Source organism: Alligator mississippiensis, chromosome 3 (assembly GCF_030867095.1).
Source record: "Alligator mississippiensis isolate rAllMis1 chromosome 3, rAllMis1, whole genome shotgun sequence".
Taxonomy (NCBI): Eukaryota; Metazoa; Chordata; order Crocodylia; family Alligatoridae; genus Alligator; species Alligator mississippiensis.
The window spans coordinates 28,766,223-28,784,633 of record NC_081826.1 but is presented as its reverse complement, the minus strand read 5'-3'; the positions used below and the strand labels follow the sequence as shown (position 1 = coordinate 28,784,633).

Sequence of the window (18,411 nt, the reverse complement as noted above, 5' to 3'; positions counted from 1 at the left end):
ATTCATGGAAGATTAAATAAATCTAAACCACTTCAGTAAATAAAATGCCAATTTACTTGCAATGGCATGAGAAGCCTGGGAGGTTCAGGGTGGAGAGTGAGGAGCCAAAAGTGTATTTGGAAATCTGAGAAAATAGTGAGTTTGTGTAACCATTTCAGTTGTTTTCTAGTTTCTGTACCTGACAAAAGTGTTAAAGCTCAGCTAGTAAAGAAGACACATTGTTAAAAAAGCAATTGTCCATTTTTATTTTGTTTACATTGCACTGAAAATTTACATCATACTTTTACAAATCCTTTTTTTCATAAAAATATACTTCTTTACAAAAGTGTATGCATTAATATAAGAGGAGTAGCCAGTCGCAGAAGAAACATATTTTAAATGATCTCAAATCTATTAACCTTAACATTAATGAATGAGTCATAGTTATTGCAGTCATTTGAACAAACAAGAATAAATAACAACTGATGGTAAAAAATATAAAACAGCATCTTTTTTAGTAGAATACAGTTTGACAGAATTGTATGAATTCTCAAAACAAAGTGTTGTAAAATGGTTTATAAGAAATTCATCAAACATTTTAGAAATCCAAGCAGCAATCCTGGGTACAATGATTTTTGGTAGGCACTCTCTATTATGGTAATAAAAAGGTTAGATTTTTCACAGAGTTATTAATGTCTTAAAGGGACAGTAACAGATAATTCACACAGGCTAATGTACAGAATTTGTGAGTCATGCTATAAAAGGAAGACAATGACTTACAAATAAATTATTGGAGTTGCCAATGGATAACTCTGTTATGAAAAAAACTGTAAAACTAAAGATTACCTTCCTTCAAAAATTGTTTACCGTGTTTGAAACTTGCCTTTCTGGGAGTGAGACTTGTATGTTTTGATGGGTTAATCCTAATTAAACAATGTCTTACTTTCTTAAAAGACTGTTCGTACTGTATTGCTGCAATAAATTCAATTTTAGCTAATTATAGCGAGGGTCTGTTTTAATAATATCTGATACCAGCTTGTGTGCCAAAGCCAAATTACTTCCAAAGTATGATTCTTCAATGAATAGGACTGATCCAAAGCTCACTGAAATCAGTCAGTCATTGGATTGATTTCCGTGGGCTTGGCATCATGCCACAAGCATGTGTATTTTGAGAAAATTCAGGAGTAGAATAATGCTGATAATGAAATATGTATAGACAGTAATATGGATTGAAATGCGAAGCCTTATGTTCTTGATATATTGATTTCGCTTTCTAGCATCTCTATAAACAGTATCTTTCTAATCCGAACTTCATTAAGGTACATTTTGATGTTAGAAAAAAATGTAAAATGGTCACTCTTGCAAATCATCTTCAACAGGAAGGAACATTGCTGCATGACAAAGCACAGTTCATATAGTGTGCTACCATCTTTTGTTATAAAACCAATGTCTACTAGCAAAAGCCCACAGGAGGGAACATAGAGAAGCAAGACTACACCCATTATCACCTGTGGGTCTTGCTAATGAGAACAGAGGAAAGAAGCTTGACACTGAATGTGTGGACAAGGCTAGATATGAAACGAGAAATTAAATAAGATCTGAAAACCTGTCATTTATTTTCCTTCTGCACTGTAAAAAATAGCAAGTTACATTTGTAGGTTTAAACTTGTGACATGATATTGAGCAATGTTAGAAACCAACTGGTCTAAGAAAAAAAAGACACTTGCTAAACAGGGATGAATAACTGAAAGAATGGTACAAAGTTCAAATTTATGAGAATGAGATAGCTCATCAATGCAAAAGAGAAGTCAGTGACCTATTATCTCCTGTAATTATAGCTCTTATTTTCTAGCCTATATCTTTTTGTTTTTAAACCCAGTCCCTCTATTATAGTTTTATAAAGCACAGAAGTACTGATAGTGGATGCTCCTCCAATATATGCAAATATGTTTTATGTTTTAGAATAATCTCCTTTTTTAAAAAAGCAAATAAACTGTGAGTAAGCACTCGTGGAGTGCAGCAGATTATCTGTAAAACTCTCCATGGTAAACATGAAGAACAATTCTGTTCCAGTTTATGAAAAAAACACTCTTGTCTATCATCCTCAGGAAAAGGTGATCCAGTATATCCTGAAAAGTGTGCTTTAAATTTTTATCAGTGAACTACGCGTGCACTGTGTTGTGTTTCAATTTCCAAACTTCTGAAGACAAAGCATTACCACATTATACCATTGTGCAAACGGTGTTCAAGTTGGGGTCAAATCGCACAGCTTTCCCTTCTACAGACTTTGCATTTGTGTCATACATGGGGTTTTCAAAAGCAGCTTGCCCGTTATTATTTTCATGTACAGAGCAGCCTGTATACTGTGTTTTAGGTGCAGTCCTGTTAAAGAAAAACACAGGGTGTTTACAACTGGAGTTTTTCATAGTGATCTGTGTGGTATAAGAACCTCAATAAATGGGACTATTTTCAATTTAAAATATTAAAGTTGAAAATTAATTAAAGGACGTTGCTGGCTTTTTAAACAAGGTTACAGAAGATTATCATATTAAAATAATGTTATAACGTGCTTATAGCTAATTGAAAATCAGCAAAAATGCAATATTGTTAAGAGCTGTTCGGCGGAAAATGGAAATGAAGGCTAAACACTGCTTGTTATCTGAGGGCAACAATAGTGAAATGATTTTTATTTAGAAAGGTTTCAGTTTGACTAGATAGGCTATAAATATTAATAAAACTTAAATTCAGAATCTGAAGACTTTTTATATGAAAAGTCAAGAGAAATAATAATTCAACTTGGATAAAAGTTGTTGTATAAAAGAAATAAATATTTGTATGCCAATAACCAAGTTTTAGTCTGGAGCAGTTCAAGGACTTTTAGTTCCATTTTTATGACACAGATACCACATTTTAGTCATGTTGTCCTTTGACTGCACTGTAAGAGTAATTGTTAAGACATCTGACAAGTACTGCTGTGCATACAGCTATTTAGGAGTCCCATTCCCATCCTTGATTGTTGTAGCGCAAGATCTTTTACTTATCTGATGTTATGCAATTGACTGTTAGAAAATATTCCTTAAAAATGAAACAGAGGAATACATTTTGTCCTCAGAGACATGCACAACAAGGAACTTCTATAGAGATCTTTGTGAAGGAGTTCTCAAGAAAGCTCTTGTTATCCTATTTATTATACTCAAGTTTAAGGGCACTGAAGAACTTTAAGCAAATGATAATGCAAGGATTAATTTACACTTACCTTTGCTTATAAAGGTAAAACCCAAAACCTGCAAATATAAGGGCAAAGAAAGGCACAAGGATAGCAATGGCCACAGAACTACTATTTGTACCATGTGGTTGATTAGAAGAATTTGAACCTTCAGACACATTAAGACCTAAACAGAAAAATAAAAGAAAGAGAAAGAAAAAAGGATTAGTTATTTCCAGCAAGTACCACTCCAAAATTTCTCCCATTATTATTGCAAGTGAGCATTTGTGAGGACTTATGATATATTTAGATGATAAATAAGAATAGTGATAAGAAAAATTATTAGGTACAACAAGCAGGAAATGAATGGGTGGTTTGGTTTGAAAGGTAGTTTATGTTTGTATGACTAAAGTTTTGAAATCCTCATTTCACATCTATTCTGGAGAAAAAATTATAAAAATATCTTGTACATCTGCTAAAGACTTGTTAGTTAAAGCAAATCCTTGATCAAGCATGGTGGATTTCTCTCTCTTCAAGCCTACTAGTGATCCTTTAGTGATTCTATTAATTAATCTCGTACCAAAGTTAAATATATTCCTAGGTGAATAATCTTGTTCTTAGAAGATGGAACTCATGGAAGAAAATTATTAAATTAAAAAAAAATCTAAAATTTGAAAATTGGAAGAGGTGTGAATGCTTACAGTTTTCATAAGAAGCCAATAAAACCAAATTGCCAAAACATGACTGCATTTATTTTTTAACAGATTATCCCCAAATATTTTGAAATAGATGGCTTAATGAAGCTCAGATATGTTGGTTATAGCTCTTAGTCTTGTATATGAGTTCTATCTAAAGCATCTATATTAGCAAATGCAGTGAAAGCAAAGTTAAGCTTCCAAGACTCCAGTTTAACATGACTTAAGATAATGAAAGTAAAAACATGATCTATTTCATTCCACAAATTAATAAATCCTGCATATTCAAATTGTTAAAAAAAATTCTTGGATTTTTTAAACAATAGGAGCGAGGCAGGAAGAATGTGTTTTGGCTGTAGATAAAATGATTTAGCTGAAGATGACCAATCTATTTAGGAAGACATTACAGTCATGAGAACTAATTTTCCTTGTAGAAATGCACTATTTGGTCTACGTAGAATCCTACTACCTTGGATGCAATATCTTGCCAATATTTAAGGGGTGTTTTTTTCCCCCCAACTGAGGAGAATTATTAGAATTCTCAAGAGAAGGAGTACAGACATTATATGTTTAATTGATAATGTTTGTCTTGTTTTCTATGCTTAAGCATTCATAAAACAAAATATTCTATCCCTACTATTTCAGGTTCCAAGTCTAGCTATATTCTACCCAAACACTAATATTGATATACAATTTCAATACAATGTTTTTCTTGTTCTCTATGCGTCCGTATTCATAAAACAGCAAGGTTTTTATTAGCAATAATAAAATGCATAAGAATAAAAAAATAGTTTGGTGCATAATTGAATCTAGAGTGCAAAATCATGAAGTTCTTCATGACTTCAGTGAGAATTTTGAATGCAGAAAAATATGAAAAGGATTTCCAGATTGGATAGTAATCTTTATTAATTCACAGCACTGGGCACATACTCTGTTTCTCTTACTTATTCTCTGTATAATTCATAATTTGGAATTAAATTATTATTCCATATTTAGTTCTTAAAACAAGATCACTAAATATATCAAATGTTCTTAGCCACAACCAGCAGCCCCCCACACTAAAGCAACTATACTTCCCTATTTAATTTCCTATAAACAAAATATTCTATTCCTACTATTTCAGGTTATGAGTCTAGCTATATTCTACCCAAACACTAATATTGAGATACAATTTCAATACAACACTTCATATGCAGTCATGCTTCAAAAACATGAATAATAAAAAGTACAATATGAAACAATATTGAATTATGACATAAAAATAGTGGGTTACCTAATCTTTGAAGTCCAAATTGTCCATAATCTTTACCCTGTATAAATCCTTGGAAAACATATGTTGCTCCATCTGGTTCAGCAGAAACCTGAAAGCAGAAAATATTTATAAATATTCTGGGAATATTTGGTTAGAAATAGTCCAGGTGATTAAAATATGATTGGAAGTGAAATTCCTAAACTATCCATCCTACTCCTGGCTGGGATTAAATTTATTACTGGGAGTATCTACATGAGACACTACTGCACATTTATTTAGTACTTGTATTAGCAAATTACTGCTCCATAGCATCAGCATATGTCCTTTAGATGATGCTACTGAGCAGCAGTCTAATCATACTGTGCAGTAGCATATTAGTACTGTCCATGCTGTGATGAGCTACAGTCAGCATCTTGTGTAGACATGTCCATAGAGTAGTTATACTTTGAACTCAGAACCTTTCACACTTATTTGTAACCATAAAGTTTTGGGGGTTTTTTTGCCCTGAGGACATGACCTGAATTAGCATGAACAAGGGAAATATGTTACCCTGGGGAGTGCTACTCATATAACACAAAGATAATTTTGTCAGGTTTTTTTGTTCTTTTTCACCAAGTAGTATCAAAGAAAATTTGCAATACAAAGCAGACAATTTAACAGTATAATTCAGATTTCATATATATTTTTATATCAGTATAACTGCAGCCATACTAGTGGTATCATAATGCTTTACCTATACCAGCGTATACATTATAATAATAACAATATAATCTTAATACTATAGTGTATATAAAGTAATACAAATTTAGACAAGCTGATATGCTCATATGTATCGAGAACATCAAATCCAAAATCCTTAATGTCACAGTCACCAGAGAGAGAAGTGGTGGTAGGAAGAAGAAATCCCAATTTAACAGAGTAACTCATAGAAGATGTATAAGTATTTAGGCACAGATGACTTAAATTCAATGTGTTTTTAGACCCATACGATCTTACCTCTCCACCAATTCCAAAATCTACCTAAACTGTGGCAGCAGCTCCATTAATCTTGCTCTTTTTGGTGCATACCACTACCTCTCCCTTCCACTGCTGTTTGGTGGAGGGGACAGGGGTTGCCACTTTTTGCTGATCAGCTGGCAGGCAAAAACTGCAGATTTAAATATGCCGCAGTTTTTGCCTCCTGTTACTGACCGGCTAAAGCGCCGCGGAGCCCTGCCACTTCCTGCTGGTTGGCCAGGAGGCAAAAACCGCAGGCTGTTTGATTGTCTGTACTTAGCCTTATGGAACAATTCTCCTCTTGGAAGTCCATCAGCATCCCAAATAGCTTAGATTTTGTCTCTCCTTTTCCTCCCTAGGGAATGTGCTAAATCTGGTTCATAAATGCCCCAGAGCCTCCCCACTCTCTGGAAGCTCTGGAAAGATTTGGACCCATTTGTTTAGGTTTTTCACCCACATGATATTTCACTTTATCACATACTGATTCCCTAATACTGCTGTGTCATTTCCATGAAGTATTTTATTCCATGTGTATTATTTTGCTTCCAGTAAGAAAGCAAGAAACATAGTAGTACATTCTGCATAGAAAGATTATTCAGAAGGACATATCAAAATGGAAACACTCATCTTAACCTTATAAAAACATGTTTTCTAAAATTGAGAATGCTTCTTGCAATTACTGCGCTACTGTAAAAAAATAAGGATAATTTCATAGACATTAGGGCTAGAAGGGACCTTGGAAGATTATTGAGTCAAGCCCCTGCCCCAGGGGCAGGAAGTCAATTGGGGTCAAAGGATCCCAGCAAGATAAGCGTCCAAACGTTTCTTAAAAGTATCCAGAGTAGGTGCTTGCACCACGTCTAGAGAGAGTCCATTCCAGGCCTTGGAAAATAATGATTTCTTTTGGGTGTCTTCCCTTGTATCAAATTATCACATCTGTGCAAAGAAGGATTTGATATCCTTCTATGGTAATATGTACATTTTCCCCATCAAATAGCCCACTCCCATCTGCAGTAGTACAATAATATTTTTCATTTTATTAAATCAGTTAGCATTACTACCAACCTTTCATTAGATAAGTTTTATGTTATTCTCATCTAACACACAAACATTACTACATATTTAAAATGGTCCTGTATTAATAGAAATATACTCACAAAACCATCCATAGCCCATTTTTCCTCTTTCATTTTGCTCACAGTTGTATGAGATGGTCCTTTAATGAGATATATATGGAGCATCAGACGGGCTTCCTGGCTTTTATACACGCCTGTTAAAGATAAAATGGAGATATTTTTCATCTACTTAAGGTGATAACTATTATTTTAATAGTGAACCCCTCCTTGAATAAGGTACAATTTGGTAATATAGCTAGTCAGAATATTTTCAGTGGAATTTCCCTTCCACCAAATAAGCTGTTTTGTTGAACCTAAAATACTTTGTGCAGTTATACTGGTTACCACAAAAAACAGGAGAAGGGAGACTTTCCTCTCTCTCCTCCTCATCCTCCCCCCCTGCAGCATAGCTGTGAGGTTAGGCTTGAGATGTGGAAGACATAGGATAAGTTCTTAACTTTATCTGACCTGAAAAGAAAGAGTCTGTTGTGAACTGGGCACGGGGAACTCAAACCCGGGGCTCACGGATCCCTTAGTTTGTATTCTATACCAATAGTCTAAGAAGTGACTGATACAGACACATACAAGCTTTATTTTGTGGGGAAAAAATTTCAAAAAACTTTTGTTTTTTTTTTTTCCTTTAGTGACGCATCAAATGGGATTGTTCTCCTCCTGTCAATTTTGCAAAATTGTGATTTCACTGAGTTGAAGAACTTCTATATATCATTTAATTTGCATTGCTGGCAGAATTAACAGATAATTTCATTACCTGCAGAAAAATGTTCAAAACTCCAATTATGTTATATTTATTGTTAGCTTCTAGTTTGAAATTACAATTAAAAGTATGTTTAATGAATTTATCTGTGTGAAAGATAGCAATGAAAAAGATAGGCTGCACTAAAAAGTACAAGTTGCTTAATAATTACATTAAGTAATGGTATGAGACATAAATATTTGGCCTATAGTATTCTTAGCTTTCATTCTGCATTTAACTATTTCTGTATCCTACATCATTTATGCTCATTACACAGCCAGACAAAGATATTTAAAAAATATCAGTGACAGTAATACTGACTACACAATATTCCTATTAAAGTCAATGGGATATGCTGATATTCAGTGTCTCTAAACATTCAAACCACATATGGATCTTTATTTGCATTTTTTCAGTCTTTTTTAAATAACAGAAAACATATTTATAAGTTTCCTGAGATAACTCAAAATGTTAAGGGTATGATAGGCATATCTTTTTATAGGGATGTAATAGGCATATCTTTTATATCCTTTGACAGATTTCAATTGTAAAATGGGCACTAAAACCACAAGTTAAAGTAAGTTCAGGCATAGATTCTAAATGCTGGCTTCAAAGTCTGAGAACCTTACTTGAATAGATATGGCAGGACATAAATGTAGTTATATCCTGCATTTTCTTTCAAGCCATGTAACAACTGTCAGATCTTCTGAATTAACAATTATTTAAATGAGAATTATATGGTAGGAGAGTAGAATCTGTCCCTTTGAATTTAAGTGAACAAAAACATAATTTGTTGCTCCCCTCCACATCTGAAATAAATTAATGCAATGCAAAGATGTCGTGTTAAAATTTTATTTGTGTTCCATATCCTCCAATTCCTGGATATCAACAATTTGATGCTAGTATCTCCTTTATGAAATTAAAGGCAAGGAGAATGCTATTTTGTCTATAATGTCTTTAATTAGGATACTTAATGCTTCCTTTTAGACAGTTTTGTAATTCTTAATGCCTTGAGTAAAAAGATATCTTTGTCTACTGGTAACCTCACACATTTCCAATCTTGCTCAAACTTACCATTTTAATTTATGGTTATCAGGAAAATAAGAAAGGAACAGTTCCAGCAACTTTACATCTACACTGATTCTAATCAGTCCTGCTTCAGATCCTGGTACACGATGAAATTTTCTTGATTCAGCAACTGATTAATTTCTTTTGGTGTTGGACTATGGTAATTTTTTTTCCCTCTTGATATTAGAACTGTCAGTGGTGTTGCAGTTTACTAACTTGCTTCTGAAACCTTGAGGGCTAGGTAAAGAGGCCTCCTAGTACATTCGGTCCCTTTCTGTGAAACCACAGAGACTAATGCTACACAATATTCAACTTACAAAATGGCTCTCATTTTCAGAGTCCCACAGGCTTGCACTGTGTCACTCTTTCTGTTCAGGGTGGATGAAAACTGAAGCTGGTTACCAACTTTTGACCAAACCCAGAAGCAAGATTATTTTCCATACATACAGGCAACACATACATACCCATTTGTTAACTTAGTGTGAAACTACAATTAAATGTGTGTGTGTGTGTGTGTGTGTGTGTGTGTGTAGCGCATGCATTTTTTGTGTGAAAATCATGATCCCTTAGTTTTCCAACAAGCTGTAGTGAAAGGCTATTCAGTAATGGACTACATGGATCACAAGCCAGGTTGCAAACAAAAGCTTTTTATGATAAACCATATGGCCAAACTTTTTAACATCCCTGAGATTATCTTGACTAGAAAATATCCTTGAGTTTAGGTTGGATACAGCTTAGCAAACACTAGCTAACTGAAATAGAGGTATTTTGTTAATCAAGACAAAGCCATGGTGGTGAGATGGCACCATGAATGTGTCCTCTTTCCTCAGTTGAACTGGTATCATCCATGTTAGGTGATCTGTCTGGTTCTGTGCACATGCTTTGTGGAAGAACATACCTTATGTACTGGGAAAGGTGCTGGTTCACTAGAAAGAGGAGTGTCTTGAATATTTTCGGGGGTTAGCACTAAGCTACCTAGGCAGACAGGAAGATGGGACTTCTGCTGGAGTTCCTGAAAAGGTTAGTTTATAATCCACTGCTGGTCTTGGAAAAGAGACAGAAGCAATGTTGGTACTACGTGGAACTGGGCTTTTGGTGTTGTGAGAGGTAATTCAGCAGAAAAAAAAAATGAGAAACTTCATGTTGCCAGACAGGCTTTATAATAAGAGGGTTGGTTGGTGGTCAACAGATTTTATGAAGCATTGGTGCTACTAAAACTCTGAAGTATGAAAGAGGAAATCTAGGATGCTAAGACTCTCTTTGAAGTGTTAGTACTGTATCATAGCTTAGTTTAACTTGAGTGATGTTCCAAAAGCCAGTACCATGTATATGTGAGGGATTAGTGTAGGAACACACACACAAATTGGCAAAATATTAAAATCAAGTTTAGTGGAGCTTTACAGAACCTTTCAGGTCATGTCCAGGAGGTTACTTTTACTGGCTCTCCTTTTCACTTTAATAATTAAGTACAATAGACGATCAAGATAGAGTTGTAGTAAATATGAAGATCCCCTGATCCAATGGTATCAGCTCTCTGCTTTTGCTGCCAAAGAGTTACTGCATTTAGGAAAATATTAGAAGCTGACAAATTTTAATACTTTGAATTAATTATCTTCCCCAATAAATTTCTTGGATTACTTTTCTGGAAAACTCCAGTGAGGCATAGTGATCTCACACAGGCTCATGAATGAATGCCACATACCCCCAGCAGCTGGCAGGGCTCAGCAGCACTGGTGGAGGTGGAAGCGTGGTGGCAGCGGTAAGTTAGGAGCAGCTGCCACAGCTGCTGGCACTGTCGGCAGTGGGGGCAGGGGTGGTGAGGGGTGAGCAACCACAGACACCACTGTCAGTGACAGCGGTGGCCAGCAGTGATTGCTGACTGCCTGCAGACACCACTTGCTGCAGGGGGGGAAGCGGCAACTGCCTATAGACACCACAGGCAGTGTTGGCAGCACTTTTTTTGAGGGGATGCATTGCCATGCTCAGGGAGTGCATGTGCACCCCCTACGCATCGCCAATGGTCCCCTGCCCCCCACAGGGCAGAAATGACCCCCCCAGCACATGGACTACCCTGCCTGCAGGGTCACAGGCTCCTTCCCAGGGGTGATAGCTGCCCCTGCCCTGACGCTGGTCTCCAGCCCTCTGCTCTTCTCCAGCCTCTGGAGGCTGGACATGAGCAGGAGAACAAGCAGGAGGCTGGAGAGAATAGGAGAATGAACAGGAGGCTCATTCCCCCCACTCTTGTTGGTTTCTGCAGCTCCACATTCATTCCCCTGCTCCCCATTCATTCTCCCCATCCACCATTCATTCCCCCTGCCCCCATTCATTCCCCCTGCTCCCCACTCATTCCCCCACTCCCGTTCATTCCCCCTACCCTCTGTTCATTCTCCCAGCTCTCCACTTGCTCTCCCAGCCCCCCACACTCACTGGCAGTAGCAGAGAATGAGCAGGAGGCTGGAGAGAGCAGGGCAGGTCTCCAGATTATCTCCAGGGGCTTGTCTCCAGACTCCTGCTTGTCTCCAAACCCCTGCTCCTTCCCCTGCTTGTCTCCAGCCTTGGGAGGGAGCAGGAGGCTGGAGACTGCCTCTGGAGACATTCCCCTGTTGTCTCCAGCCCCCTGCTCCTACTCCTGCTCCCCGGAGGCTGCAGACAAGCAGGGGAAGGAGCAGGGGATGGAGATAGCAGGGGAATTCATCTCAGACTATCTCCAGCCTCGGAAAAGCAGGGGACAGCAGGGGAATGCCTTTGAGGCTGTCTACAGCCCCTGCTCATTCCTCTGCTGTCTCCAGCCTCCTGAGGTGCCCTCCTCACTCCTCCTGCCCCCAATCCCCTGCTTACCTGGCAAAAGCTGGGTCTGGGTCCCTGCAGCTTGCATGGCTGCCTGCCCAGCATGCTTCAGAAGTGGGAAAAAAGCCAATCGTAGCAATACTCTGGTACTCTTCCAGAGTGTCTTTGGAGGACTGAGCCTCTGGTTGCCTCAGTCTGGGACTCTGCCCTGACCTGTTTTTTTCCCCCGGGTTTTTATTTGACCCCTGGGTCTAATTTTCTCCCCACACTGCAAGTTTGCAGCACAGGGAATATTTTTTTCATTCCTGCATGTGCCTCTTGCTCTGCCTCAAAAGGGTTTGAGACAGGGCAAGAGGCACGTGCACACACATTTGCACGCGCCCTATGAGAGGAGGAGTGCAGAGAAGATAGGACACTGTGGGAAGGACACAAAGCTGGGCAGTCAAGTTAAAAAATAGTACCAGAAGAAAGTGAAATGGCTGAAGAACCAGAAAAATGGAACCAACCCCCCTCCCCCACCCCCCCAAAAAAACCCCAAAGTAGATGGGGTTGTGAGATTAATTGAAATTTATGTTATCTGAGAAAGGATTGCTCATATAGACCACCTGCCACTTTAGCCTGAATTGACTCTTTTATTTTTTACCTTCTAGTTTCCTAGGCACCTATAGTTATGCTTCTGGTTATGTAGAAAAACACCTCAAACTTGATGGTTCCAAGCAGTTTAGTAGCTCTCTCACAATGAAACTCATTTAGGATCCCTCAAGCAAGTATTCCCTACCTTTATTGCCTGCAGGCCCCAATCCATTATAGTGTATAGAGTATGGTTTCATACAGACTTAAACTAGCGACCAACATTTTTAAAAATATGATCAGAATCGGATGTGCTCCCCTATTACAGCATAGTTCTAAGTTGTTTGAGGCTTGTTCTAAGAGACTAGTTTTTACAGTATTGGATGTAGGAGGTCCAAGTTCAATTCTACCTCTGTTTGAAGAGATTTAGCACTAAATTTCTCCCTTCCCTGGACAGTCCCCTAAATCTCAAGTTACAGTTTATTGTGGAATACAGGATATTCACAACACTTCCCAGTACAGAAATGAATATGTTATGCCCAGAAAGAGAAAAGAGGAGGAGGACTGATTCTATAGTGCAACAAGGGGAGTCCTGGGTTCCAAATTGTTTATGTATTTTTTTATTTGTGTAAAATGCATTAGTATTCCTTAGAGTAGGAAGGAGTGGGTACTCTAACCTGTTGGCTATTAAATGGAGAGGGAGGGAGGGGAAACATCAGCAGTTCTACAATTACATTAAGAAAGGAAGAGGAAAAGAAAAAAGGAAAGCCTTTCCATATTTAAAGGAAGGGCAATATACCTGCTTTCACAAGATAATTCTGGGCTGCGGATCCTAGGCACAAATAAATGCTTCCCTGAAGTCTTCAATCAGGCACCTAAGCCTTGAAGATGCATTGGATTTAAGAATGGCTGCTGTCCTTGGCTTTCTATATTGGCTACTTCTAGTTGATTCCTACTCAAATTCCATTCCAGCAGCCAGGTGCCTACAAGTTAGGCGTTGTGGCACTTAGCATTACAGCGTTTTTTTGGATTAGTTGATTGTGTGAAAGCTTGGGTAATTTAATTATTTTATTCCTTGTCTTAGGATGGGAGATATGCTGTACCTCATAGGAAGACTATGAAAACCATTAATACCTGAGGTGCCACGGTGAGGAGGACCATATAGCACCAGACAGATAAACAAGAGTGGAAAAAAATGTATGGGGATTTTCACAAACTCATTTATATACAAATGAGGGAGCAACAGGTCAATTGAGGCCTGAAGGAGACTTTTCATTTTTGACTATGCACAAAGAAAGGGTGTCTCTATAATTACAAAGTAAGCCCATTTCTGCACATGAAATTGCCTGTCTATACTACTGAAAAATCAGGTCCTTTTATTTCTGGGCCAAATCACTTTCACTATTAATTTTAAAAGAAAGAAGAATCCTCTTGAAATTCAACCCAGATGTGAAGAGTCCTTTGGGTAATGCACCAGTGTTCTGGCTATTTTATTCTGGGCCCTAGTTATAATAGTCAGAGTTTCAAAACCAAATATTTTTAGGCTTAATAACACAAACTTTTCCTTGAATATCTTCATATTGCTATGGGAATGCACATCAGTCTTACCATACCTCTTAACAGCTATTAAGACATATCTTTTAGGAGGATGTGGCAATTTGTGCAATTTCTAGTTATTAAGAAAAAGGATGATTCTTTGAAATCAGTATATATTGCAATCTTGGGAAATTAAAAAAGTGAAGAAAACCAATTCAGGAAGGTATTCTATTACCAGTCAATTTCTCTTAGATTGCAAAGGCACTTTTTGCAGCATTATTTTAGTAGAAAAATGATAAGTATTAAGCATAAAATTACAGGGAACAGCCATGAGGCTTGTAAATTTGAATGAGTTTTTCTGATATAGTACCTGAAAGCAGCAGTTCCATGTTGCTGTTGGTAAGTGTGGCATTTACTCTACCCGATGATGCATTGAAACTGGTAACTGTCAAAGTCATGGGCTGTTTCTTGCCTTTATAATTGTAAGACCCTTTCCATATGTAATTCTGGGCAAATACATCATCAGGAACTGTAGAGATAACAAAAACATGTTAATACTTGCAATACTTAGCATGTACAATGTAAGACATCTAAAAATGCCTTAACGATAAACATTTTCTCTTTACTTCCCTGCTACTGTATATGTCACCAGAACTTCTGGTTATGGTTATTAGAGAAAATCATTTCACAGAAGGAAGAAAAAAATGGAATAACCATTATACAATAAACACAGATACTTAAGAACCTATTTACATGTGTACCTTCATTTGCCCTAATCATGACATTTGAATGTACGTTCTAATATAAAGTTAAGGACACAAAGTAATATAAATGATGCATGTAAATATCTCTCCTTAAATATTTAAAAACATTTTTTTTGAAACATTCAACTGATATTATACCCCAGTAACTACTTTTCTTGTTCTCAAATCTCATTATTCTTAAATTTAGAAGAAAAGTTACAGAAGAAGGTAAAAATGGGGAGAAATTCAGATGCACCTCTGTATATAATGTTTTCTAACTAGAGGAAACATTAACCAAAGCCTGGGCCTCACCACCTTTCAGAGCAGTATAAGGCCTTTTAATAAGGGTAGGGTTTTAGGAGGTAAGATGAAGTACCAGGTATTCTTTGGGATAGTGTTTTATTATTTTATATTTATTTAAATTATTATTATTGTTGTTGTTATTATTATTTGTTTTGTTATAAACTTCTCTGAGACTTTTTGAGCAGAGCAGCATAAAAACAAACAAACAGATAAATAAAAATAAATAAAATCATGTTGACTGGCTTCCTGGTTAATATGGGAGTCTTTAATATTGCCTTCCTGAGGTCCCTTACCCTCTCCATTCATAGCATTGGAAGCCTAAGCACTTAATTCTTGAAGTTGTATTCCACTATGGTGGCCAACCACCTAAAAGGGAGATGTCATAACACTTGTAAGTTCCAAGTTCTTTATTGTATCCAGCCAGTAGTTCCTATAGTTATCAAATGGAAAACTAATAGTGTTGCTTGGCCAAGAGATAGTGGCTGTCATCAAGCATGCCTTCGAGATATAGACAATCACAAACCTTGTGAAAGCTACCAATGATGCTAGCAACTTTTCACTCAGAGTAAACAAAATGAACAACTTTGTTTCTTTATAGAATAAAATAAGTTGCACAACAGTAGCCACTAGTCCATGCACTGGGCCACACAGAAGGATCTGCTAAGAACTTGTTCAGGGAGAGTAAGAGGGGTGTTCCAGGGGAATGGAAAGGAGATTACAAATACAGAGACTGGGGCATAGCTCATTTACAGCTTAAAGGTACACCTATACTTGTTAGCTCAGGTTTCATAGATTTCATGGACGTTAGGGCTGGAAGGGACCTACCTCAAAGATCATCTAGTCCAGCAGGAAGTCAGCTGGGGTCAAAAGTATCCCATCAAGATAAGTATCCAAACTTTTCTTGAATGAGTCCAGAGTAGGTGCCTGCACCACTTCTGAAGGGAGTCTATTCCAGGTCTTGCAGGCTCAGACAGTAAAGACATTTTTTTCTTATGTCCAGCCTAAAATGGTCTTGGAGGAGTTTATGACCGCTGGTCCTTGTTTTTCCTTGGGGTGCGCTGGTAAACAGACATTCTCCCAGGTCCTGATGTACACCCCTTATGTACTTATAAGCTCCATTACCATATCATGAAATAACTTGTACTGCTTCAGTGGCTGCAGTATAGATCTACCAGTTTCTTATGAAATGCAGGTATTGCCACTTACTTTTAAGACAGTACCTGGTCTTCTATATAAGGTGCTACGCACCTTCAATATAATGGCCTTGTTATTACAGCATTCAGCACATGTATTGGATTATAAAAAACAATGCTGGTTTATCCAAAAATAATTTTAATGGAAATATTAACAAATACAGTTGTAATCTCAAGAAGAGAAGATACTTAAAATTAACTCAAATTTCCCACAAACTGGAAAGCCCAAACCTTGTCATCCTGAATTACAAAGGCTCTGGTGGTTACTCTTAGGTTGGTGAAACTTATGGTGATGCCTGTGTCTAAAAATGTAGTCTAGGGACAGACGCTACATATAAACTGGTATAAGTTATCGGAAACCAGTCTAAACCTGCAGGAGAACAGAAGTTCAGTGCACACAGACCAATTTAAAAATGGCAGAACCCAGTCTAAGTTACACGTGGACTGATGTAGTATTGGATGTATTTAGTTTAGATTGGACCAGCATATCAAACTTCAGCATCAGATCCCCTCCTGACTCATTTAAGTCATAGCCCCCTGGAATCCCAGAAGCCTTTATGGCTCCCCCGCTAAGCCCCGTCACAGGGCAGCAGGCTAGCCATGGCTGGTGCTTAGCTGCTTCTGGGCTCTCACAAAGCACAGCCTCCTGCCTGCGGCTGTCACTGTGGCAGGGCAGGGTGGGGGGAGTCCCCACTGCATGGCACCTCAGCTGTACTGGCTCTGACTGTCAGCTGTGTGAAGGAGGGGAGTGGCACAGAGGCAGGCTACACTCAAGACAATGGTGACCCAGGACCCTCCTCCCCCAGCCTGGCCTGGCAGACAGATCCATCCTGTGCTGCTGAGGGCAGGGCATTGGGGCTGTCTGAGGCCATCTGCAGCCACAAATGTGTCCTCAAGACATGCTGGCACTCAGCAGCTCCTGAGTCAGCAGAGACACCAGGAGAGGGGCAAGTGTGGCTGGGAAACACAATGGGCTGTGGGCCTGTGGGGGTGAGGACAGGCCAGGGGCAAAGCAATGGGACCCAGCTCCAAGGAGGCTGAACTGCTTCATGCAGACAGCACTCTACTGCCTCCTGCCTTGCAGTGCTGCCCAGGCAGCCAGCTCTGCCCTGCCATACCCTACCATGCCCTACCCTGCCCTGTCCCGATGCTTGCCCAGTGAGGTGCTCTGCAGCTATGCCAGGGGCAGTCCCCTTGGGGTGGGAGTTGTGGGCTCAATGCACCACTCCCTGGGGACCCCCACCCGGGCAGCAACTTGAGTCAGCACCTTCCCTACCTGCAGCTCAGGTGGCTCTATTGGCCCTGAGCAGGGGCATGGGGCAGGAGCTAGGGCTGGCACCTTGTTGGGCAGCAGATGCTGCAGGGGGGTCACCTGCTCCCAAGCTGCCATCCTGCGCATGAGCAGTCAGTGGACTTGGTTTGCTCAGAGATAGTGAGGCAAGCAGCAGGCAGGGCGGGACAGGACAGGGCAGAGATGGCTGCCCAGGTGACACTGGAGGTCTGTCTACACAACCTCCAGTGTCTGGCTGTCAAAGGTGGCAGAGTGGGGAGAGTGGAGGCAGCCTGGTGGGAGGCATACAGGGACACCCCCAACCTGCTGGCTTCAGCCACTTCAGGCAACCTGCATGGATCCCACTCCAAGAACCAATGTTTAGTTTGTTCTCTCCTGACCTAACTTGGGGCACTTAGAGTAAAATATGAAACTTAGGCTGCTTCTGACTCAGGCTTTTTGAATGTTTGTACTTAGTCCATAAACTCACCATATCATTAGTTTAATTCACCTTAGCATTTTCCTTTGAAAAACTAAACAAATTAAATAGAATTTAAGATAAGTTAATATATATTATTTTCCACTATGTATCTAAAATATAAAAATATCAAAGACACAAATACAGTGAAATAATAATCCTTTAATTTTATTCACTAGTTCTATAAATTGCTTAAACACCTGTCTATCATATAACCTGGGATTTTTATAATTACATTATGACTCAGAAATCACAGCAAAATTGTTGTGGATTCATAAATGTTTAGATATTTTACTTAACTTCTTTTGCCCCCAATTAGTAGCAATATATTTTCACAAGTGACATTATAATAGAGATTTTTCTTCTATAATAAATTGTCACTTTAAGAGTGGCTAATTCCCTGGGGTCAGCAGCAGTAGAATTAGAAATGTGATAAAAAAGAAAATTATAAAAATCACAAATGTCTC

General features: G+C 38.5%; 1 protein-coding gene across 1 annotated transcript in view; it reads right to left on the bottom strand.

The window, feature by feature from the left end:
- Positions 1–224: 224 nt before the first annotated feature.
- The window catches only part of CSMD3 (CUB and Sushi multiple domains 3), a 1,325,501-nt gene continuing 1,307,314 nt past the window's right edge, over positions 225–18,411 (bottom strand). The window contains exons 67-71 of the mRNA XM_014603846.3: positions 14,328–14,486; positions 7,285–7,397; positions 5,153–5,240; positions 3,236–3,371; positions 225–2,361 (exon numbers count right to left, since the gene is read on the bottom strand). Coding sequence (XP_014459332.1) covers positions 2,202–2,361; positions 3,236–3,371; positions 5,153–5,240; positions 7,285–7,397; positions 14,328–14,486 — 656 coding nt within the window. The 3' untranslated portion in view covers positions 225–2,201. The remainder of the gene's footprint in view (positions 2,362–3,235; positions 3,372–5,152; positions 5,241–7,284; positions 7,398–14,327; positions 14,487–18,411) is intronic.